General features: G+C 37.9%; 1 protein-coding gene across 3 annotated transcripts; it reads left to right on the top strand.

Moving 5' to 3' along the window:
- The first annotated feature begins 804 nt into the window (after positions 1-804).
- On the top strand, positions 805-15,675 carry LOC105054982 (uncharacterized). Of its 3 annotated transcripts, XR_003802368.2 has the most exons (11): positions 805-1,040; positions 1,590-1,684; positions 3,791-3,858; positions 4,116-4,159; positions 7,631-7,708; positions 9,317-9,470; positions 10,128-10,304; positions 12,268-12,336; positions 12,424-12,534; positions 14,244-14,938; positions 15,428-15,675. XR_003802368.2 is itself a non-coding variant. In XM_019846671.3 (10 exons), the coding sequence occupies exons 1-9, from the start codon at positions 898-900 to the stop codon at positions 12,529-12,531; spliced, it is 936 nt and encodes a 311-aa protein (XP_019702230.1). In that variant the 5' UTR covers positions 805-897; the 3' UTR covers positions 12,532-12,534; positions 15,428-15,675. The 3 variants fall into 3 exon arrangements, 2 of the variants coding, with proteins under 2 accessions (XP_019702230.1, XP_010934966.1); XM_019846671.3 differs by lacking the exon at positions 14,244-14,938; XM_010936664.4 differs by lacking the exons at positions 14,244-14,938; positions 15,428-15,675 and adding an exon at positions 13,665-13,924.
- The last annotated feature ends 9,194 nt before the right edge of the window (positions 15,676-24,869 follow it).

The raw sequence follows: 24,869 nt of genomic DNA, 5'->3' as shown, positions 1-24,869 counted from the left end.
TTTTGAATCAAATTTTAATCTAAAATATTTAAAATCGAATCAAATTTTGAGTCTCTAACTATTTGATTCGGTTTAGTTCGATTGCATCTCTAATTTTTAGTTATCATTTAAATCTTTTGTCACCAAAAATCTAATGCGACTTTCACTTTTCTACAGCAGTGATCTATGGAATTAAAAAATAGCAGCAACTTAGTAAAATGACAATAAATAGAAGCTCACCCAGGAGACGAGAAACAGGAAAAAAATTGGAAAAATAAGAATCATGACAACTCCAGGACCATTACAATAAAAGACGCAATCGACGTTCCTGTCAACTGGGTCATCAAATATCATGATCACTACCACATGTATCGTTTTAGTGTTCGATCAAGTGGACGGTGGACGACAATGAGCGACACTGGACAGAGATTAAAAGTACATGGGCTCATCGTGTTATAACGTTGTCTTTTTCTTTCCTTAACCTTGCGAGTCAACGCGTCGACCGGGAGTAAATGTCACAGGGCAACGCTTACGCTGAGTCGTCGACCGTTGCTGCCACGTGGCACTAGACAATTTGTTACCCTGACCACTGCATTGCCACGTCGGCGTTCCCTCGCTTACGTTTGACGCCAAGCTGGGACGGGCGGAGATATTATTTTATCCCATTGGTATTTGGTAGTATTCCCTGTCCCGGTTCCAAACCCCTTTTGGCGTTATCCTCCTCCCGTTATCCTCCTCCTCACGTTCTCTCCGCGCGAATACGGCGGAGGGACCCATTACATCAAAATCCGTCGTATTCGCTCGTCCTATTTATTCTCATTCCGAGCAGAACCCTCGTCATTAGCCTCAGAAACCCCAAGGTTCTCCCCGCTCTGGTTCCTATTCCGTCCCGATATCTATCTCCTGGTCCGAGGAAATATGGACGGCAGGGCGGCCGCGATCTCGAAACCGATCGTGCTGATCACCAACGATGACGGGATCGATGCCCCCGGGCTGCGCTTCCTCGTCGACGTCCTCGTCGCCACCGATTGCTACCGTGTTCTTGTTTGCGCCCCCGCTTCGTGAGTGTCTTCGTATCTTTCCGTTCTTTCCATTTCTTTTACACGCAACTTGGAATTTTTTATGTCACCTCTTTGGCATGCGATCTTTGTTGGATTTTTTTTGTCGGACGTATTAAGGAAGGAATGGTTGTTTCCCTGCGTTTGTATCCATTTGAGTTTTTCTTTTTTCTTTTTAAAGTATATAAATTCGATTCGATGTCTGTGGTAGTGATGCCTGTTGCTAATGCCAACAGAAATGCTTGTAGTAACATATTGTCTCGCTGCAAGGACTGGCTTGCACAATTTTGTGATTGGAGACCGTCAACCTTTCACAATGATCTCATGGTCTTCACAAACGCTCGTACTCATCTTCATTATGACGGCGTTGGTGCTGTATCTGTAGGAGATGTGAATTAGATTGATCAAGTTCCTGAATCTTATATCACTCATCTACTTACGATACTTAACAATGATTTTCTTCTTTATTTTTAGCAATTCAAAAAGGCACTTTTTTTTTGACTGACGTGGTAATTTTAGTAGCATGATTTTTACTTTGTAAATAATTTACAGGGACCAGTCAGGTGTTAGCCATAGCATCACGTGGCGTCATGCTCTCAGTGCCAAACGTGTTGAAATTGAAGGTGCTACAGCCTTTGCAGTTTCAGGTTTGTCATTCTGTTAATTTATTTTTGTTTCATGTGGATCTTTTTGCGTTGCATCTGAGTGGTTTTCCAGTCAAATATTTCATTGGAGAAGTTGCGCATAGCTTAAAGCAATCTTGCATAGGAAGTTCTCTATGGTCATTTCGGCTTATGAGTTGTTTTGTAATGCTTGAATAGAATGGTTGGTTACTGTATATTAATGACTCAACTGTCTCTCATGGAGCAGATCATCCTTTGTCAACCAAATGGGAATGGAGGTGGCATGGATGTCCTTATGTTTTATTTTGAATCTTTTAGTGCATGTTTGGTGTTGCTTTTGCTTTATAAAAAGAAAAGAAGCCAAAAGCTAGATTTTCCAGCTTCTCCTAGAAGTGTTTTTTTTTTTTTTCTTTGTAGAAATTCTTTTTTAGTAATGTTGTCAGAGACCTTTTTTTTTCAGAAACTGCTTTTTAGTTTAAGTCATAAAAACACTTTTTTTAGAGCAATACCAAGCATGCCCTCGGCAGAAAATTAAGGACTTTTTCAGGCTAGTGAATTATTGATCGCTAGATAGTTGGCAATCGATGTGTAAACTTAGTACAAATTTAGAATCAGCTGCCAAGATCAAACCTCGTGATATCACTGTTAATAAGATCTCTGTAACATTACTTCATTTTGTCATCCTTAATTGGAGGACCTGAAAGCGCTCTGTGCATCAGAAACAAAGAGGGAAACATGATTAGAAACCACCCTAGGATAGCCTCTCAATAAATAGTTGGGACATTTTAACTGCCGCTTCGATGATTTCAGTATCCTTGTACATTCTGGCTAAGGTTCAACCAGGTATAATATGAGAAATGCTAGGAGCTTCAAACCTGGAAACTTAAAAATAATCGAACCCATAATACCTCCAAATGATGTAAGGTGGGCTCAAAATTCATGTAAATATAATCATTTTTTTTCAAGATAGGAGAAAGGAAATGGTCTCCTGGTCCTTTCGAAAAGTGTTATAAGAAAATGGGATGTATCAGAATATATTTATCCATTTCAGCCAACAAGCTATTGCAATGACTTATTCTAGATGAGATGGACTCTATATGATCCACATATCAGCTGTAACTGTAAGTAATCTGTCCATTTTAGACATCTGATCTTTGTTCTTATATATTTGAGGCAACTTGTGAAATGCTGAAGCAAATGCAGTTCAGTAGTATAATATATGCACAAACATGAGTTTTATTGGTATAGAAGATAGAAGTACTACCACCGTTGTTCTTAAGTATGGAGACACAACACAGTAACACCGATCTAGTCGTTTCAGATATCTAGAAATGGTTGCCAGGGTATCTTTAATATATTGCAGAAGTCGAACTACTTTCTATTTACCTGTCCTGTACATAATTTTGTAACCTGGTATATCAAAAAGCATTGTGGTCATTTACTTGAATGTCGATATGAGGAATTTGTAATTTTGTATTAGTTCCTGATCACTCCTAATATGAGCATTGAACTAAGGTGTTTACAACATTGTTGACCCATGGTTTCATATCATCAACAAGCGGAGAGCATAAAAGTCTAAGACATTTACATGATATACCTGTAGTTATGAAGAAAGTCAAACAGATAGTTTTGTTACCATATTTAACTCACTGGGTATAGTGTAGCTTGAACTGCCATGCACACCCTAGGTTCACTCAGACTAATCAGCTTGGTCCAAGACTTGGTTTGAGCATGGATATGCTTTTGCTGAACCATGCTTTGAGGCATTTGTGCTAGCTCAGCTTGCTGAGACTCTCAGCTGGAAGCAGACTAAATCATTCTTAGGTTAGAAATGCTAATAATGCTACCTGTCTTCAATAATTGGTTTGGTCCTTTTCTGTTTTCATAGGTTTTATCATTTTATTTGTAGAATTTACCTGCTTTCAGTCATACCATCACCCTTTTGTTTTTAATTAGAGATCAGGAAATATGTTCTTATTTGCCCATTTTAGCATGCTTCCAACCATTGACCATGCACCTTTTTTTTTTTCAACCAATCTACCTGGCACTGACCAGATTCTGCAGTCTAAGTAAAACATATCAAAAAGAACTTCATCATTAGACCCTTTTTTTTTTTTTTGTAATTTTCAGGAACTCCTGCAGATTGTGCTTCTTTGGGTATTTCTGGAAAACTCTTTGATGGTGTAATTCCTGATTTGGTAAGCTCTAGACTGATATATAGGCATGCTTATGAGAAATTTATACTATCATCCTTGAGTTGCCTGAAAAACTTTAGATTACAACATATTCTGATATGATTATCCTCATAGAATTTTCTCGACATTTTCAGTTAGTCTTACCACTTGCTTATTCTTAGCTAATATGAATTATGTTTTAGAATGCATCTCTCCAAACAATTTGCATTGGAATGTTTAAATGTCTTGACAAATCATTAATTTACTGCTACATGATGCAGGTAATCAGTGGCATCAACATTGGTTGCAATTGCGGATATCATATGTTAGTAATAAGTCATTCATGCTTTCTTTAATTTTGCTACTCTTTTTGACATGAACTTAAAGCTACATCATTCTGATACATTTGTTGTATGAGGAAGAGGGATCTTGTTGGACAAATTGAGCGGATGTTGTTCCTATACTTACTAGTTGATCATATTTGGATTTCATAATCTTTTCAAAACCATGCATTTTCTTATTAAAAACTGATAAAATGCATATCTAGCTGCAGGCTAATGCTTTAGGGCAGATGTGGCATAAGGGAACAGGCAACCATTCCAGTGTTTTAACTATACAATAGCTAATTGTAATGCCATTGTTGCTACATAAATATTTGGATGACTGCTATGGACCACAAGGATCAGATTTTAATTTCTGAGCCTATTTATCCAAGCCATTGGATAAGTATTGTTGGTAGTTCTGCTTTATTTCAGATGATTATGGTCTTTTGGGCATTGTTCATGTTGTAATTGAAAAGCAATTTTATTTTGAATCAGATATAAAATGATTTATGAAAGAAAGGTGAGCTTTAACATATGTTGTATTAGATGTTATTAAGAATGATACTGGTTCAATATGTGGTTCTTAATTACTTGCATCAGTAGCTGAACAATGTTTCTTTGGAACTATATTCTCTTGATGAAAGTGGAGTAGTTTCACCTGAAGCTACATTTTGAGTCAGGAAGCCAAGAGACCAATCAATTTCTAGGAAGATACTTTGTTATTGACTATTCTAAACTAGGAAACAATACTATAGAACTGATTGCTTGAACTATTTTCAATGCTAGTTGTGTAAAAGTCTTCTACATGTTAAGGAGCATTACTAGTATTAAGTATTCGGCTAAAAATATGATGCGTCTTTGGCAAATATGGGCTCAAACAAGTCTATTTTTCCAAGAAGATAACTAGAAGTTGCCAGAGGGCAAGGTTCATTGTACCACCCTGAATCACCTATTTGGGCGTATCGAGTCATATTGGTAGTAGACCAGCATAGCTCCACCCCTTGATCCGAGAAATGGTGAGGGCGAGGGAGAGGGAGAAGGGGAGAGAGGAAAAGAGGGAGGGAGGGGGATGGCTGGAGGTGATGCGGAGGATGCTTGCCAGCTTTACTTAAATTTTCAAAATAAAAATGCCCCCCTTGCCCAGACCTCTATTTTGAATGAAACAGGGGAATTGCTGGCTCTGTGCCCCTCCTCAGCCCTTTGCAGACCTCCTCCGGCCATTCCCCTCCCTTTTCCTCACCCTCCCTCTCCTCACTCCCCCCTCTCCCTCTCTTCTCAGCTCTTTTTCGACCAATCCCTCCCTCTCCATAGGGATGGCAATTGTAGCTGACTCATTGAATACCCGACCTAACTTAAATGGGACAGATTTTATCCAATCCGATTAAAATCCAAAGTGGGTATGGGTTCTAAATAAAATATTCAAAGTGGGTTTGGGTCAAGTATATATAATGGTATGCCTCGCTTCGAATCCGACCTAATATAACTTTAATATAAATATGCTTTTTCAAAGTTATAAACTTATAATCATTTTATAATATCTGCATGATGAGTTCCTTACTCGACCTAACCCGACTTGATCTAATCCATCTTATCTATTTGACTCGACCCAGCCCACACCACTACTTGACTTGACCTAACCTGATCTAAGGCGGGTATGAGTATGGGGTTTTTAATTGCAGGACGGTATGGATATTGGCCGACTCGACCCATACCTGACCTATAGCTATCCCTTCCTCTCCCTTCTTTCCTCCCTTCCCCTCTCTCTCCCTCCCTTTCTCTCTTTTCCTGACCTCTCTTCCCCCTCTCCTCGCCCTCCCTTGGCTCTACTGTGTAGGTATGAGTTTGATACAGAATGGCATGGTACCATGCTAGACCGTGCCATCAGGCAACCAGTACAGATCCCGATATTGGCATAGCAATCCTTGCTAAAGGTTGAGCCTTGGTGCGATGTTAAGGTTCCTTTGTTATGATCTAAAGGTCATAGGTTTGAAACACAAAAATAGCCTCTCTACATATTAAGGATAAGGTTGTGTACATCTGACCCTCCTTAGAACCCCAGTCTCTATAATGGCAGAAGCCTCATGCACTGGGCTGACCTTGTTTTAACTAAAAGTGGCTAATATCTGAATTGCTTGATTTCTTTCTAGAAAGCAATAGAAGATAGTTTTTTTTCTTGAAAAAAAAATTGCAAGTGGTTTATTTTTCTTTGATCGTATATCTCTTTCCTATCCATTCATGTAAAACAGTGGCATGGTGTAGTACCATGTGGTACCATCATTCTTGGCAAACATGAACATAAGAAGTGATACTTGCTTCCTTGTTTGTGGCATGGGAAGGAACATAAGACTTGAAGGGTTTGATGGAGATGATGAACCTCCTTCAAATCTATGATATACAACTTTTATCTTCTAAGTATGCTAGTTTACATGGTAGCAGATCTCTGATGAAAAATTGGAATCTCTCCATTCAAATCAGGATTTTTACTTTCTTGTTGATGGTCTACTATGACCACGTTTGACTTGGGCTTGCTTGTAAAATGAAGGGTGGTCTTGCCTAGTAGTTGATGTTTTGATATAAAAGATGAGAAGCATGATTTTTTTCCTAGCTTGCCATCCTTTTTCCTAGTCTCTCCGGCTCAATGATAGCCATATTCTACCTTGGTCCCTGGTTCTCACCAGTAAGAGCTTCTGATGTTTGTTTGATTGTTGAAGGAGGTTAGTAATGACCATGACAGATGAGCTACCATGGATGGCATTTGCTAGGTTACATGATTGGAATGAAACAAAAAGACTTTTGGTGACAGAAATACGATTCGCTGATGCAAAACCTGAACTCCCAAATCAGGAGCTGGGCAGTTCAGGGTGATGAATGGATTTTTGATCTTCATGATGCTTGATCCTTGCTTTTCTCTGTGTTGATTTGATTTTAACATTTATTTTATGTTCTTATAATTTTTCTTCCTTTTAGCATCTGTCTTCCATGCTCGAATATTTTTACATCTGTAGGATAAAGGGATCACTGTCTCTAAGAGTGCATGCCTGTTGTCTCCCCCCTGTATTTGCACCAATATTATAAATAAATTATGCATCATACTCTCTGGCAAATAATAAAGATATACACTTTATCAATGTGAGATATGCGAATATAAATTGCAAAATAATTCTGGATTTGCTTGGAAAGGCCAGACTGAAACCTCTTTGTTTAGTCCTCATTGTCTAAAGTTGTTCTTTTACAATAAATCCATAGACTCACGTCACTCACCAAATTCGAAGTTCCCATTTTTCTGATATTTGATAATATGGTATTGCATCATTGATACTGACATATTTATCCATTTATCTTTCAGCTTGATTAGAAATTCTTGTTGAATGTTTCATTGTTGGTTGCTAGTCAAAAGTTAGTTATGTAAATTGAAACTGCATATTTAAAATATTTTTGGCACTTTCATGAGCATTTCTCATTTATCACTGTAGAATTTACTCTGGGACAGTAGCTGGTGCCCGGGAGGCATTCTTATATGGTATTCCTGCTTTAGCTATGTCGCTTAATTGGTAAGTCTTAGATGTTTCTGCCTTTGTCGAAATCTCCATAACTTTTCTTGTAGTTTCATATTTAAAGAAGAAGAATTCTGTTAAGATATTGCATTTGTTTGATATATCTTGATATGAGTTTATCAGCATCATCTTCAATTTTATTTGCTTGCAAAATTCAATGCTTTGAGCAGAATTATATTATCAAATGCAGCTTATACAATATATCAAGTCATTTTCATATGACTGGAAACTATTCATGTACTTTTTGTCACTAGCTGTTGGTGTATAATTGTTTTGTCCAAGGAACTGGAACCATGACCTCTTTGGTAGCGTGATTTTCCTTTGGTGTTATGTGAATGGATAGTACCATATCAAATGCTAATCACTGTTACTAGTTGACTAGTTTATAGTCAGTCTTCGGATATTTATTTCCTGGATATCTACATGTCACCAGGGTGTTAACATCAGACTGCTGCTACTTATTTGATATACAAGTATACAACCATGGAAGAAACTTCGCCTTATATGTTATCCTTCTGTCACTTATTTGGAAATAAAAACTTCACTTTTTTAGAACTCATGAATGAAAATTGTGGATGCATTGGCGGTACTGTTTAGATTGTCCCATGAAACTCTAGAGGAAAAGGGTTAGGGTGATGCTTTGATTTTACATTTGCGTAGAATTGGATGACAAGATCCACATAATTTGGCTGTTCTAAAATTAAAAGCTTTTTATTCAGGAGTTGTTGCATCACTTTCACACAAAAAATTTTGTAGTTTCCTATACTAGATTGGTACTTATGGTTGAGAAGGATATTCCTATTTGAGGTTATCAGAATGAATCAGGGTACGCTGCTTACCTATAGCGAAATGCACTTTCTTAAGACATTCTACTTTTAATTTGTGAAATTGATTAATGGTACTGCATTTTATTTCGCTCTTTGGCTTATTTGTGCATTTGAGATGAACTCAGCTCCTTATATTAGAAGTCATCATCAAAAGACTTCATTTTTCTAAGGGAATCATACAAGATCCTCCCCTCTTGCTTGAGCTTAATGTAAGGGAGATCCCCTGGTTGCATAGGATTTATGATAGGCCCCTCTCTTGCCTAAACTTTTGTTTGCCCAGATTTCAGTACCTATTTTAGAGGGTTGACATTCGGTTGATAATTGATCGTAACATCTCCTTATTCCTCCGGCAGAGCCTTCTCTACTTTGAGTTGTCTTTGCTGCCAACCCATGTTTATGGTGAAAGTCTTGGATGATGATGAAATTATGAAATTGTTCAGGATACTTTCTTTTGTTGTGCTATGTGTCACTTAGAAGCTCCTGTTGCATAGTTTTGGAATGGCTTGCTTTTCACACAGGATGTGGACCCCAGCAGATTGCAAAGAAGTCTCCATAAATCTGATTCTGAATAGATCATGTATAGAAGATAGCTGTACTCGTGAGTTGTGATTGACTAGGTTGAATTGGTCATGAATCTTTTTAAACTTCATCTAGTTATGGCTTTATTACTCTGCAGATCCCCTGACTTAGCTTGTATTCATTACTGTGAGCAAGAGATAGGGTAGTTACTAATTAGCTTTGTGTTTCTTCTTGCATCTCTGGGACAATAAATTTTCAGGATGGGAGGTAAGAGCACTGTCAATGACCTCAAACTTGCTGCAGAGGTTTGCCTGCCTGTCATAAATTCTGTGTTGACCGAGCTCAAAAATAAGACATACCCTGAAGGTTCTTTTTTGAATATAGATGTGCCAACAGATGTTGCACATCACAAGGTAAATTCTGCAACCAAACCCTTAAGGGCTTAGCATGCTTAGTCTATTTGAATTTTAATAATCTCTATATGTCAGGAATTCATGTTCCCCTCTTCATAGCTTAGCAATGTTTGACCTGAACCGCATCTTGATATCTGACGTGATCCATGTCTAAGTTTTCTGCTGACCAAAAAAGGACTGCAGAGATTTTTCTTTCTTTTTATTTTTTTAAAACATTGTTCAGAATATATATAGTCAGCTTGTTTTCTTCCTTAATTTTCCTTTTATTTGTCTCAACATGAATCAATTACAGAACCCTCTGGTGGCACCTTTGTATCTTTCTGATTTTACACAAACTACCTTCATGTATCTACCCAGAATCATTTTTGAAATCAATCCAAGGAAAATAAAGGTGTTCCTCTGACATGGCTATTTATCTATTTAACTTTAAAGCCACAACATGGAGTATAGGACTCACTCTACCTGTAGTTCTACATATATCATTTGAATTATGCAACTTTGATATTTCTGCAACAGGTTATTGAACGATCAATTTAATATAATTGTTTATTTTTTTATTGCGACTTATATTGATTTGGTAAGGATGAACATTTGATGATTACTTTCGAGAAATGATGTAAACATCTTATTCCCGTCTCTTTTCTTGCCTGCCATTAGGGATTTAAGATCACAAAACAGGGGAAGTACATGATCAGGATTGGGTGGGAGCAGACAAATATAAATGCACCAAGCATGGAAAGCTATCAAACGGCACATATTGATGTTGACATGACACCAGGCTCTGAAATGAATGCATCAGTTCCAGTAGAAAGTCATCTTTTGTTTAAGAGAGTGGTAAATTTGCTTTCTTTTGAAGTAATATGTTAAATTTGCAAAACTTTTCATTATGCATATGAAAGGTATGATGAGTACCTATCTACTCTTTGTTAATTCTGGCAATAGAATGATCATCCACTTGTTGTAGTTTGCTTAAAATCTTTATAACTAGATTTTACCTTTGGATTGATTGCTGTTTTCATTTATTTTCTTTCAACAACTGTACCTTATTGAACTGATAATTTTAACATATATATCCCGGTTATTTGTCAGTGTCTAAAGTGAATGAAAAATTGTCTTTATGTCACATCTGCAACTGTTCCAGACCACCTGTTGGCAAGATAAATTGAGAAATTGTCAACAAAGCTCACTACCTTTTTTCAAGGCCTAACATCCCTCCATGTTAAATAAAAGCATCAACTGTAGCTGGCAGTATCAAATAAGAATCCAATTTGTCAAGCTTGCAGCAATCAATTTGCAGATCTCTGGTTACTTCTCAAAACTTGTAGAATTCTTGTTGTTTTGCAGAATAATTCTGATCCAGTTTAAGTTTTACATGATATTTGTGTAGTGAGCTTGAAGCACATGTATTCTAACTTGTCCTCAGATGACCTGTGTAAGAAAACAGAATTTTGTAAAACAGGAACTATGGTGAAAAATTATTTCATTCATTGATCTTTTTCTACAAACTGGCTAATCTGGTAATTAAATTTTCCAATGAATTTTAGTTTGCCTAGAACACAATAGTTTTCTTTGAATATATGATATAGTGCACATAGAGGTTTCTTGGATGGTAAATTCCCAAAATTCAAACTTGTAACATGAGGGGTTATTAGTGATTTTCTACTATTAGAGTTGCATGCAGATGAAAATAAACCTGGAAAGCATGTAGTCAATTTACTGGTAATCTGAACTGACAAATGTCAGCAATATATGACAGTGCTAATCAACCTTAAACAAATCAAAATCAAGTTACAACTTAAGGAGATTTCAGCAAAAAAGAAGTTGATCAACAAGCCAAGTCTCACTGAATAGCATGGATGCAATTTGAAACAGTCTACCATTGTAATATACCAAAACAAATTTGTGTTATCTCAAAATGCTGTGAACCAGATGGTTGTGAATGTAATCCATGATAAATCCTTCTTGTTCTCTCTCTCTCTCTCACACATTTTACTCTCTCACATCTTTTTCATGAGATCCTGAAGCCCAGTGCTCTTATTTTTATCTGTTCTCTGTTGACCCCTCCCATCACTTTCTTTTCAAGTTACCATTTGAAGGAATTCTTCTAATTCCATTGGAAGTTTTAGATCTGCTTCTTATAACTGTTGCGCCCTAAATGTGGAAACCTTTTTTAGCAACTAACTCTTCATAACTAGAAATTTCAATTTCTACTAGCATTTATAATTTGAAGTGTTTTCATATAACATGGATATGGGCATCACAACAAGTTGTGAATAAATGGATATGGACATGTTACCAAATGACAATTTTGAGTTCTTGTGTATGGTAGGTGAGACATAAAATTTTCTTTGTTATGGATGGAGAGCATACTTACCTAAAGTTGAGTTTATCTTTTACTAGACGACGCCATCTATTGCATGGCAATTTTGGACGTGTTGTTGTATATTCATTGGCCTTCTCTCTGTATCACCGCTGGACATGGTCTTGCATATCTGGATTATCCTCAGATCCTGCTTCTTATCGGATGGGTGTTTCTTTTAAGTTGTGTTGTACTATGAAACTCACCTGGCATCATGTCTTAACATGAAACTTATCCATTATTTCTCTTAAGCCTGTTTCCCCTTCTGTATAATACATACATCTATGTTTATATATGTTCGTTCCATGCATGCATGCACACAGGTAGACATGCTTATGTTTTCTTATTTGCTTAGCAAAACCTATCAGCATGAAAGTGTTGTCCTGCTAACAGAAAATCTGAATGAACATCTATTTTACTTTGTTGCATTTTGGACAGTCGTCAAAGATAAAGATTGAAGAGGATGAAGCAGAGGACACAGACCATAAAGCCCTTCAAGAAGGATATGTTAGTTCATCCTCTGTTTATTATTTTTTTAATAGTTTTATTTGAAAATAGCCATTAATAATGTGAAATTCTTGGTAATGTTCCCAGATTACAATCACCCCTCTAGGTGCTCTCTCTCATACGGAAGCTGATGCCATGCCCTACTTCCAAGATTGGCTGTTGCATTTGGCTGATTATTCAACATCCTCCTTATAAAAAGTGAGTCCCATACTTCTGCAAAAGATGATGTCCATTCTAATTAGTTTGAGTTCTCCTATCAACCTCTCTTTCGTAGGAACGACTGACTTGTGCCACTGTGCTGATCATTGAGTTTCAGTGAGAATCTTATTGTTATTAACAGAGAAAAGCTTGGAATGTTTTTTTTTTTTTTGGGTTCAAATTTTGGTCAAATTATGAGGAGAATGAAAACTTCAACTACAGTAAAAAAACATATATTACAGAGAGCTTGTTGATTGGTAACATATTGATGCATTAATTTGTTAAATCTGTTTCTTAAATTTATTTATTTATTGCTTAATGGCCATGTGAAACTTGTATATATTTATGGCCAAATAAATCTGCATTAAGTTCATAATCATTGTTGCACATTTTACTGTATTTAGGATTTAAAAGGAGAGAAAATCATTGTGTTATTTGCTGTTATAGCTTTCATTTTCCCAATTCACACTGTTGTCATCCTCATGCTACTTTTCCTTTCCTGACCTCTCAGATCTTCTCTCCCATAACCTAGAAAGATGCTTTGGGTTCATAGAGACATAGAATGACATTTCATCACCATTGCTCTCTCTCTCCTCTCTCCCACACCCCCAAAACACCATTAGATGATCCTCATGGAAGATGCTGAAAGGGCCTTTTTTTAGCTTGACATGGATCTAAAAGGAAACCAATTCTCTTTTAGTCTCTATTATATTCAACTTTTGATATAGATAATATCCCTCAACATGTTATGACCCTTCAATTTGCTGATGATGCTTATATCTACAATGTGGCCTTCATGCAAAAGACTACTTTGACCAGGCCTTATACACTCTGCAAGGTTCTTGTTAAACGCAAGTTCTTGATGGAACATGAAAATGCTGAAATTGTTATTAGGAAATAGCACATTTCAGTTGTACTCTCATCTAAAATCTTATTTACTATTTGGGTCTACATCTCACCCACTTAAATCTGATGGAACATGTTAGAAATATCTTTCTTTCTTCTTTTTTCTTTCTTCAATCTTTTTTTTTTTACTACACCTTTGTTCCCTGGTCTTGCATCTTCTAAATTTACAGACACTTCTTTTGGATGATTGTCTCTAAAAACTGACATTTTTGCTCCTTTGTTAGGTTGCTATGTTTAGCAAGAGATCTGGGATTGTGCATGCTAACATGGATTTCCTTTCCAGCACCAGATCCTTGATTTTTAGAAATAGTTTATATGATATGTTACACTGAACATTGCATGGTCAGTGGCTTTTGACTTCGTCAAGGAGCATGGATTTGAATATGAGACTTCTACTTTTGTTTTCTTTGAATATGAGACTTCTACTTTTATTTTTAGGAACATACACTATATTATGAGAAATCTTTCCCAGTAGTTTTTGAGATGATCTTTGTAAGGAGACACTGTTGCATTCTTGGTTGGTAGTTGCCATTTTATGAATTATATCTGAAGAATGTCATTTTTTATACAGATCTTTCTTAAGGAGTGATCTTTAGCCTTTCTCACCAACTTTACATTTTTGCCATCCTTTTCATGTCATTTCTGGTCCTAAAATAGTTTCCTTGTGCAAAATTCTCCTGCCTTTGCCTCTTTGATAGGGATCTTAGATGTGGTAAACTTCATTCTCCCCTGCTTGTGAAAATTATGGTACTAAAAACTGGCATCAACTTAATCTACTTTTTCTGAAAATTTTCACTTGAAAGATGTTGGGTGGTGGAGCCTAATCCACACAAACTGGATGCAAACAAGACCCAAGAAGCCCATGAAGCAAAGAGCCCAAAAGAGGGGACAAAAAAGAAGCAGCCCACGGACTGCAGGCCGGCACCAAGTGCAGTCGGCTGAGGCAACGCGCGCGGGGCGCGGCCCATCGCCCTTCATGCGGTCCATCGTGGATCGCCAGTGTACAGGAGGAGACGTGGACCGGGAGGGCGTTTCCCCATCGTTTCTCTCGGTCCACGGTGGACCGACGAGCGTTTCACATGCGTTTCCTGATGTTTTTTGCGATCGGACAGTTGTCTTTCTTTCCGGTTCAGATTAGATTAGATGGTGGCGGAGCATTTCCGATCGGTTTTGGGCTATAAGAGTTTTTTCTCGCTGTTTTCTCCCATGCGATGTTGATCCGATGACAAGGGAGGAGTTTTAATCCAGCTTTCAAACAGATTCTCTAATGCGAATTGGCCGATTCCAGACTCTATTTAATGGACGTCACAGACAGAGAACAATATATGCAATCTGAGCCCGACCTGTGAGCGACTGAGAGCTGGTAGAGCGGCGAGCGTGCACAGAGGGCGTGGGTGAACAGCAACCGGTTTTTCCGAGAGAGAAAAAAGAGAGGAAGAAAGAAAGAGAGTGAGGGGGCTTCGGGTCCTTCGTATGAGCAATCCTAGCGTGCTACCAGGTGTGTATCTCTGGGAGGGGTTTTTTCTTCTTCCTGTTGAGGTTGTTTTGCATCCATCTCTCGTAAACTTCCCATTTCATAGTGATAAATATTATTCTGTGCGGCGGTAGATGTAGGAGCAAGAGAATCTGAAAATCACGTAAAATCTCTTGTGCTTTGTTCTGTGTTTGTGTAATTTTTTTTTTTTTTTTTTTTTTTTTTTTTTATGATTATCGTAATCCGCTGCGCATCACTCCTGATAAAAGATGCCTATGAAAACAATTTCCTTTAAGTGGAATAATTTGGTTGATCGATGTTTAAGGCAAATATTATCTGAAAGAAAGCCGACTATCAGGCAAATTTCTTTTCTGGAAATGTTTTCGATAGATTGTAGGGTTAATATGCCATTTCAATTTATCTATTTTATTTTCCAACCATCAAAAGATCCAATTCAATGTCAATGTAGTAGTCAGGATAATCGAGTTAAGATTCCTTGTCTGTTTTGTGCAGGACCCAGCAAATGAATCTGTTCAATAAAGAGATCGATTGCCTGATCATTCTTGGTTGCCATCTGAGACTCACTTGAGCAAACCGTGCTTCAGGCTTGTGAAGTCCTTGTAGGTATCAGCTGTACCTTCATTGCTGCCATTGTGAACAGCGATTTCTGATACTTTTCAGATTTAGTTACATGTATGAGGAACACGCCTGCTGAAACTTTTTCTCCTATATGATATTTACCAGTAACCTTCAGCTGTTAATGCTGCAAAACACCACTAGCTGTTCCCAGACAGCAAGTTTTTCCTTTTGGTCTCGACACAGATAGCAAGTTTATCTGAGCACTTGGCACACATTTAACATCTTACCTATGATTTAGTATCCTGCATTTTGCTTCAGCTAGTCCATGTAAACTTTGTAGACTACCAACATTACTTTCCAGTGCCAACACAGGGATCATGCATCTCAAGGTTGGTGACTACATTGTTGACTTTCCACATACATGTCACCTAAACATTACTGAATAGGTTTGAACAAAAGCACATCCATCTACTTAAAATCATGATGATTTCTGAGTTGTGGGCTAGTGAACTTACTAACATATAGTAATAATTCCAATAATCTTGATATATAATGCCTGTATCTCATGTTAGACCCTGAAATTCTAATTTAAGGTAAATCTTGCATACACCTCCAAAGCTTTCATATGGCACAGTCGGTACATTTTATTAATTATAAAGATGAATTTGAAGGGTCAAATAGGGAAAAAAAAATCTGGCCGTATAACTTACTTAATGAATTAGTCTCTCACCTTGTAATGTTGATATTAGATATGAACGAGATCATTTGTTCAACAAAGCTTCTTATGGTGTGTATTTACATGTTATAGCTGCTGTAGCATCCAAGATTAAACCGTGCATGCTATTAATGTTTGGATTGAGCACTCATGCTTATTGGTACTGCCAGCAATCCGTTATTGAGCATCTTTCGTTCTCTTCAAAGGCTATGGGGCTATTTTGTTGCCTGCAATTGATATATTATTGTTGTAGTTGGCTGCAATTGAATTATGGACACCCCAAAAATGTTTTTGGATTCCTTCAAATGCAGCTGCAGATTGCAGTTCGACCATTAAAAAGGCAGCAAAACTTGTAATTGGAATTATAGCAAAATTAATTATATTTCCAACTGCAAGGAATCTTGTAATTGAGAAAATCCTTTGGAAGTGATCCTCTGACTACTTCAATCATTCTCCTTCTCCCTCTCTATGACATCACTGTAATTAAATTAATAATACTATAATATTATTGCTACATTAATGCTGTGTTATTATAATATCATCAGGATAAATAGTTAAATTATAATAAATATTGTGCTATTATGATTACAATATTATAATCATATTATCATATTATATTATTACTAGTTTATAATAGCAGTAATAATAGAATATTTTATTATACTATTATTATCATATTATTATAGTATTTAAAATTATATCATGTTAATATTGTATTGTAATATTATAAATATTATATCGTAATATTATAATATATTAGTATTATTCTATAATATATTTATTGTACCTTATAATATTATAATAAAATAATGTTATTATAACATAATAATTTTCATGTTACATCATCACTATATCAGTCAATATATTAAATATTTAACATTATTACAATTCCATAATAACATTATAATAACTATAATTGCAAATAATAATGTAAAAATAATTTTTTGTTATAACGCATATGATAAATAAAGTGTATTTATGACGTCTAATTAATTTATATTCATATTACTATATTAATTATTCTTATACCAATTCAATGATAAGCTAATAGTACTTTTATTTTCTATCATAACAATAAAATAATATGATAAATATTATATCGTACTAAAAATATTGAACAATTCATTATTTCTGGGTTAATTGTACATCTCAATTATAGGATAACTATGTCTCCACATTTAAAAATCAAATAGGTATAATTGTATATGTGGTTTCCAATTACAGACATCCAAACAAAGGTCCTCGCTAATTTGTTAGGATTATAATTTTAGTAGCATCTAAATAAATTATAGCTTGTAATTAAACTCTAGTGCGAGGACTTATGCGAGTATGCATTTATTCCCATATCAGTTATGTAATAAATTTTAGATACTTATGTGAAGCCAAGAAATCTAAGTAACACTTTTGACTAGTATTTTAGATGGTATCAGAGTAAATTCAGCTCATGATCTTTGTGTATTAGAAAATATTATAGTATAGATTCATTGAGGCCGATCATGAGTTAATCATAGTATTTATATTTATGATTAAATTTGAACAAATATAAATTTTTAGTCTGATAAGGATGTCAAGATTTAAACGAGAAGAATATATAAAAATTCATATAGATGTGAAGTCAAAAATCTAAATAATATTTTTTAGATAGTCTTTAGGGTGCATCATGGGTTATTACATCTAGGGTAACTAAGACACTTCTCCCATGAAAAAAAAAAAAAAAAAAAAACTACTTTTGTACTATCGAGGCTTTGATGATAGTGAAGGTGCATCTGTGATTTTCATTGATGCAGATATATGTTAGTAAAGAACGAAAACAATCGCAATACTAAATGAAGCACCTGACGAACTGACAATTTTTGCGGCACTTGATAGCATTGAGAATGCACGCACGCACGCACGCAAAGGTTTGGTTGCAAAGGAGCGGAACTGAGCTGATTTCTAGGCTGTTGGGCACGACTAAATAATATGGCAGATGAGTCGATCATTTCATAGATGCAGAAGGGAGACAAATGTTATTGAAGAATAAAACGGATCAAATCAACAAATTTGATGACAGTCTTATGCCGGATCCCTATGGATGGAACCTTTAATCAAATAGCACTTTTAGGCGGGCATGTTGGTTTTAACGAGTTTGTTATATAATGTAAGGACACACCTGCACAAAGAGAGAAAAAAAAAAAAAAAGGCTTGGTTGCAACAAAAAAATTATCTGCTCTTGTTATGGGCGCATCTAATTTTGAGGATGTCTCGTATAATTCCAATGGCACCTAGACAACCTTTACGTACATTAGTGTGAGGGTAAAATTCCAACATCAAATGCAAGGCTAATTTGGGTAATCCAGTAGGATTTGAGTTGGACTGAGAAGTCCGTTTGAGCATGACCTATATTGACCTAACATTCTTCTAGTCTGAATCATGTGGAAAAAAAAATAAAGATATTTATGAATCCTTTTTTTCCTTCTTACAGATCAATGGGCTCACAAACTAGGACTTGGATTAGGACTTTGCAAAATTTTAGAACATGCGTGCGTGGGCCAACAGACCCAATTTTCATAGAATATTTTTTATAAGAATATTCAAACAAACCCTCATAAATTATAGCTACTGTTCTATATGGTTTTCTTGACAAATAATGGTCTAAACAAGCACAAATCCAAAATAGGTAAATTCTCTGGGCACAAATCATTATCCTTTCAACTTGAACTGGATCTATTTATTAATCAGGTCAAAAATTTAAAATAGAACCTAATTTGTTAATTAAATAGATAACTCAACTTGGCACATGCAACTTGTTTAACATATTACTCAGTTCATATGATGTGAATGGGCCGTAGCAGGTTAAATGAGTCACAAATGGTTTCCACTATTTTTAAACGAGTTGGGTCATAACTCCATGGATGTAGCTTGAAACCAGAATGAACAGGCCAGAACACTAATAAATAAGTTAAATCGGGCAGAATCATTTATATTGTGAGTTTGTCTGTTGAGATATATCGGCTGACTCTTTATGCTGATTTATCTTCGAAACGGTCCGACCGACGTCCGACTCTACCCACCGGGCAAACAAACGACTCCGACAATAACTGCCGACGATATCCGACCGAAGGCATACCAGCCGAACCGACCAATATTGTTTCCAACCGATCGAACGGCTGAACCCATATCACCGACTCACTGTCGGGGGTGGCAGCCGACGTCCGACTTCCACAAGGCACCAGATCATCCGACGGTATTTTTGAGTCATCACCCGACGTCCTGGCAGCCGAATACCGACATATAGTTGGCCAGCCCGTCCAAACACCGTACAATCGCTATGGGCTATTGTCCTGTCAAGGACATGCTGTACGACTGCCCTGGGGCATTGTCCTGCCAAGGACATGGGTTAATTTTGATGACCTGACAACTCACGCCGATTTGACAGCCTCCGGCGATTTGACAACTCTCCAGTTATCTGCACCATTAATGGCGGGACCATACCGCATTCTACTATAAAACGGGGTAAGGCAACAGTTTTGGTAAGCTTTTTCAAGCTCTCGAAAAGCTCTTAAGCTCTCAAGCTAGCTCTCTCTCGCTGAACCCTTGATTTTTCACTGTTGCCTAGTCTCCTCTCTGACTTGACCGTCGGAGGGTCCCCACCGGAGGCATCTTCGGTCAGTGAGGACTTTCCTTGCAGGTGCGCGTCCCGGACGATAAGGGGATTGGCTGCAACAGATTTGGCGTGCCAGGAAGGGGTCGATAGAGGTAAGACAGCGAGCTTCATAGAGCTTGAAAAATCTCTCGAGATGACAAAAATCAGGACTCAGCGATCGAGAGCTACCGGATTGGCGAGGCACTCTTTCCGTCGGAAAGAGGCCCCTCCTTTACCCTCCATAGCGGAACCCAGCTCTTCGCACCTGATGGTGACCACGAAGGCACAGATCGCGACGATCGTGCGACAAATGACTGTTCTGACGGACGCGGTTAAAAACCTCCAACAACAACCGACTCAGTTGCCGCAACCGCTGGCGGAACAACCGACAGCGCACCCTATGCCGTCCAGAAGTAGCCGCCGACGCCCGCGTCAACTCCCGTCTCCTCCTCAAGAGCAGCCGTCTCAGCACTCCCACCCAGAAGGAGGGAGGCGGCCACGGCGCGACACCCACCGGTCTCGGCATCCCTCTCCTTCCCAGCTGGAGCGAGCGAAGAAGGAGAAGCAGCCGCGAACACCGTTCGTCTCACTCTCAAATTCGTCGGAAGGTTCGACCCCTGAGGTTTTTCAACACTGACGGTTTGACGACTACGAACGTAAGTTCGAAGAAATCGACCGTCGGCTTACCCAGTTTCAGGTGGATGGTCAGAAGTCTTCAAACGACATCGACTATCAGACCACCCAATCTCTCTTCCGATTTATCCTCGACGAACTGATCCTTAGTCGGTTCAAGATGCCTCATGTGGAACCTTACGATGGCTCCACTAATCCAGTTGACCATCTGGAGAGCTACAAGGCTCTCATGATAATTCAAGGGGCAACCGATGCCCTCCTCTGCATCGGCTTCCCCGCCACGCTCCGTAAAGCTGTCAGGGCCTGGTACTCCGACCTCCGTCCAAGAGGTATCCACTCCTTCGGACAGCTCGAGCATTCTTTCGTGGCCCATTTCAGCACCAGCCGAAAACTGCCACGAACCTCGGACAGTCTTTTCTCCCTCAAGCAGGGAGAAAATGAGACACTCCGACACTTTGTGGCCCGATTCAACGCGGCCACACTTGAGGTTCGGGACCTTAACGAAGATATGGCTATCTCGGCCATGAAGAGGGGGCTAAGGGGATCCCGATTCACATATTTCTTGGACAAGACCCTCCCCTGGATGTATGCCAAATTGCTGGAGCGTGCGTACAAATACATGCGCGCGGACGAAGGAGCTTCCGACAGGCGCCTGACCGAGGGCACAGGCCAGAAGGAGAAGCGAAAGAAAAATCGGACTCCTGCTGAACCCAGTAGGTCCCCCCCACTGATAGACGGGTCTCGCTCCAATGACGGAGTCCGAGACCGACGCATCGCAGGTACGACTCCTACATCCCTCTCTCCGCTCCTCGTGCATAGATCCTGATGGAGATCGAAGGAGCGGAATATCTATGACGGCCTCCGCCTTTGAAGGCAAAGGGCCTCGACCAACGCGGCCCGATCGTCGAACCTACGGCTCGATCGTCGAACCGACGGCTCGATCGCCGAACCGACGGCTCGATCGTCGAACCGACGGCTCGATCATCGTCGAACCGATGGCTCGATCGTCGAACCGATGGCTCGATCGCCGAACCGACGGCTCGATCGTCGAACCAATGGCTCGATAGCCGACGACACATTGGACTCCCACGAGGATCATTCTGTCTACACTAACGGAAGGGCAGCGCTGGCGATGAAACCTCTCTAAGTTGAAGCCGCGCTCCTTCCACAGTCGACTCTCGATCAACACGACTGGCTAACTTGCCGACTTAGCTTCGACTAAGAAGGGCAAAATGCCAAGATGACTGCGGTCGCACTCACGACATACCGACTTGGTCACGATCGATCGAAGGATATTCGGCTTGCCACCATTTATCATACGTCCCGACGTGCACGCCCGATCAAGGACCGGACAACGGATATTCGACTTGTCATCATTATCCTATTCAAAAACGTCGGACACTACTCGACTATCAGACTCTACGGGATGATCGTGTCGACAAGCTACGTTTGGGGATTGACCGACATCCGACCCGACGTGCACGTCCGACCAAGGTCCAGGCAACGGATGCTCGACCTACAATCGGGACGACTCTCGACCATCGAATCCTATGCAACCTGTACGACAGTCAGGATGCCGGCCTACGATCGGGGCTTACTTTGCCCTTAGCATGGCGCACGCCACTGACTACCTTGATCAACTACGCTGGATCCTATCGAACATCTTAACGAGGTATGTCGGAGCTACGACCTATACACTAGGAGATGTCTCGGCAAGGGGCATGACCACTCCTTTCGTCCGAGGCCATCGTCCACGTGTTCACAAGGGCCAACACGGCATCGGATTCAGGAGTGGGGGGGGGGGCAACTGTTGGGATATACCGGCTGACCCCTATATGTCGACTTATCTTCGAAACAGTCCGACCGACGCTCGACTCTACCCACCGGACGGACAGATGACTCTGACAATGACTGCCGACGATATCCGACCGAAGGCATACCAGCCGAACCGACCAATGCTGTTTCCAACCGACCGAACGGCCGAACCCATATCACCGACTTACTGTCGGGGGTGGCAGCCGACGTCCGACTTCTACAAGGCACCAGATCATCCTACGATATTTTCGAGTCATCACCCGACGTTCCGGCAGTCGAATACCGACATATAGTCGGCCAGCCCATCCAAACATCGTACAACTGCTATGGACTGTTGCCCTGTCAAGGACATGCTGTGCGACCGCCCTGGGCATTGTCCTGCCAAGGAATGGGTTAATTCTGATGATCTGACAATCCACGTCGATTTGATAGCCCCCGACGATTTGATAACTCTCCAGTTGTCTGCACCATTAATGACGGGACCATACCGCATTCTATTATAAAATGGGGTAAGGCAACAGTTTTGGTAAGCTTTCTCAAGCTCTCGAAAAGCTCTCGAAAAGCTCTTAAGCTCTCAAGCTAGCTCTCTCTCGCTGAACCCCTGATTTTTCACTATTGCCTAGTCTCTTCTCTGACTTGACCGTCGGAGGGTCCCCGTCGGAGACATCTCCGGTCAGTGAGGACTTTCCTTGCAGGTACGTATCTCGGGCGATCGGACGATGAGGGGATTGGCCGCAATAGTGCCCAACTTGAATCTATTTACACTGGTCTAACGTGAACCTAAATTAGACCCTAAACCAACTAATCTAGTACCTAATCCAATATATACATATCATTGAGAGAAAATGGATTAGCAATTTTAAGCTATCCACGTAAGCAACAAATTCTCATCTATGAATGCCATCTGGATCAAAATAAATCTTGAATATACCACGTGAAAATAGAGAGAAGGTGTGTAAAAAATATTTTATTCTTCAAGCATTAAAAATATCTTAAAAGCACTCGTTGAAAACAGAGAATGAAAAGCATTATGTGATTAAAAGACCGAACTAAAGACCACTCATGGGAGTTAAATTATATTATTAAAATATTATGTTATTATACTCTTGCAATTAAAGTATGGATTGACACAAAGAATTTAGATGGATGTTATTTTACCTTGAATTTACTGCTTCAAATTCATAAATTTATCATCGACGATGACTGAATATTATTTAATTTTTTTTTTATTATTGATGATATATAATGTTTATCAATATGTATTTTAAAATTATTATTTATTTATTATTATCAAAATTAATGATTAATTTTAATAAATGATAAATTATGTGACTTAGATTCCGAATGCAATGTACGGGTGTAAAATTAGTATGTGTGTATATTAAAATAAAGATTTTTTAATGGAGAAGTCTCCATTTGAAGACTTAATCTACTCGGTCTTGAGTATTCAAGAGAAGACTGGGTGGTCAATATGAATAGAAGATTTAGTTAGAATTTAGATCAAATATTTATTAGACGAGCAGTGTTAGCTACATGATTAAGAAAATTTCAAATTTTTAGTGGTACAAAAGTCTGAGGTTGGAAGGGCATTATAAGTTGACTTTGAGGTCTTAGGTTGGACCATTCTCACGTCAAAAGCAATTATTTCACTTCCTGCAGTTTGGTAATCCATATTTCACCAACTATATTCCTCAATATTTTAAATAATATTATCTCATACTCTTCAATCTCGAGAATAAAAATAAGGATAGCTATCTCTTTATGAGTAAAGATATTTTTTAAATTATACTTAAATATTTTAATTGATTGATAGGGATTGGAATGGGATAAAAAATGAATGAGATATCAATATATTAATATCTATATTTTATTATATTTTAATATATATATAGATAAAATATAGATATCGATATAAATATCAATGGATTACAAAAATATATGTATCTATAATTATTCTAAATAAATAAAAATATAAATTAAATACTGAAAGTATTAATATGAATAAGCTGCAAATTGGATAATTAAATGTTATAATTATATAATAAAAATATTATTAAATAAATAATAAATTAAATTAATAAAATATAATATAATTATATATATTTAAAAAAATTATAAATAGTATATAAAATTGAATATGATTATAAACAAACTCATATATTCAAACGAATGATTGCAACAAATATGGATATAGATATTAACGAATATTCTGCTCAAATTTCTATCCATATTCAGATAGATCTAAATACGATAACAAATTGGATATTCGTTTAATTTATTTTTATCCTAAATTAAAAAAGAGCTAAAAGCAAATATTTAAAATATATCTTTTTTTAAAGGAGAGGATTGAAGAAGAAAGAAAATGAGAGATGAAATGGTTTAAAAATAGTTAAAAATAAAAATAATAAGAAATGATAGATTTTGAAAGAAGCTCTATAAAATTAGGATCGAATTTTCACAAGATTTGTTCCATAAGTATAAAATATAATTTTTAATTATTTAACTATTTTTAAAATATATATAAAATAAATAAATAAAATTAAATATTATTTTAATTAAATTGCTTCCATGCATCATGCACAAGGATA

This window comes from Elaeis guineensis, chromosome 2 (genome assembly GCF_000442705.2).
Source record: "Elaeis guineensis isolate ETL-2024a chromosome 2, EG11, whole genome shotgun sequence".
Classification (NCBI taxonomy): domain Eukaryota; kingdom Viridiplantae; phylum Streptophyta; class Magnoliopsida; order Arecales; family Arecaceae; genus Elaeis; species Elaeis guineensis.
The sequence above is the reverse complement of the archived record's forward strand: the minus strand, read 5'-3'. Positions and strand labels throughout refer to the sequence as shown.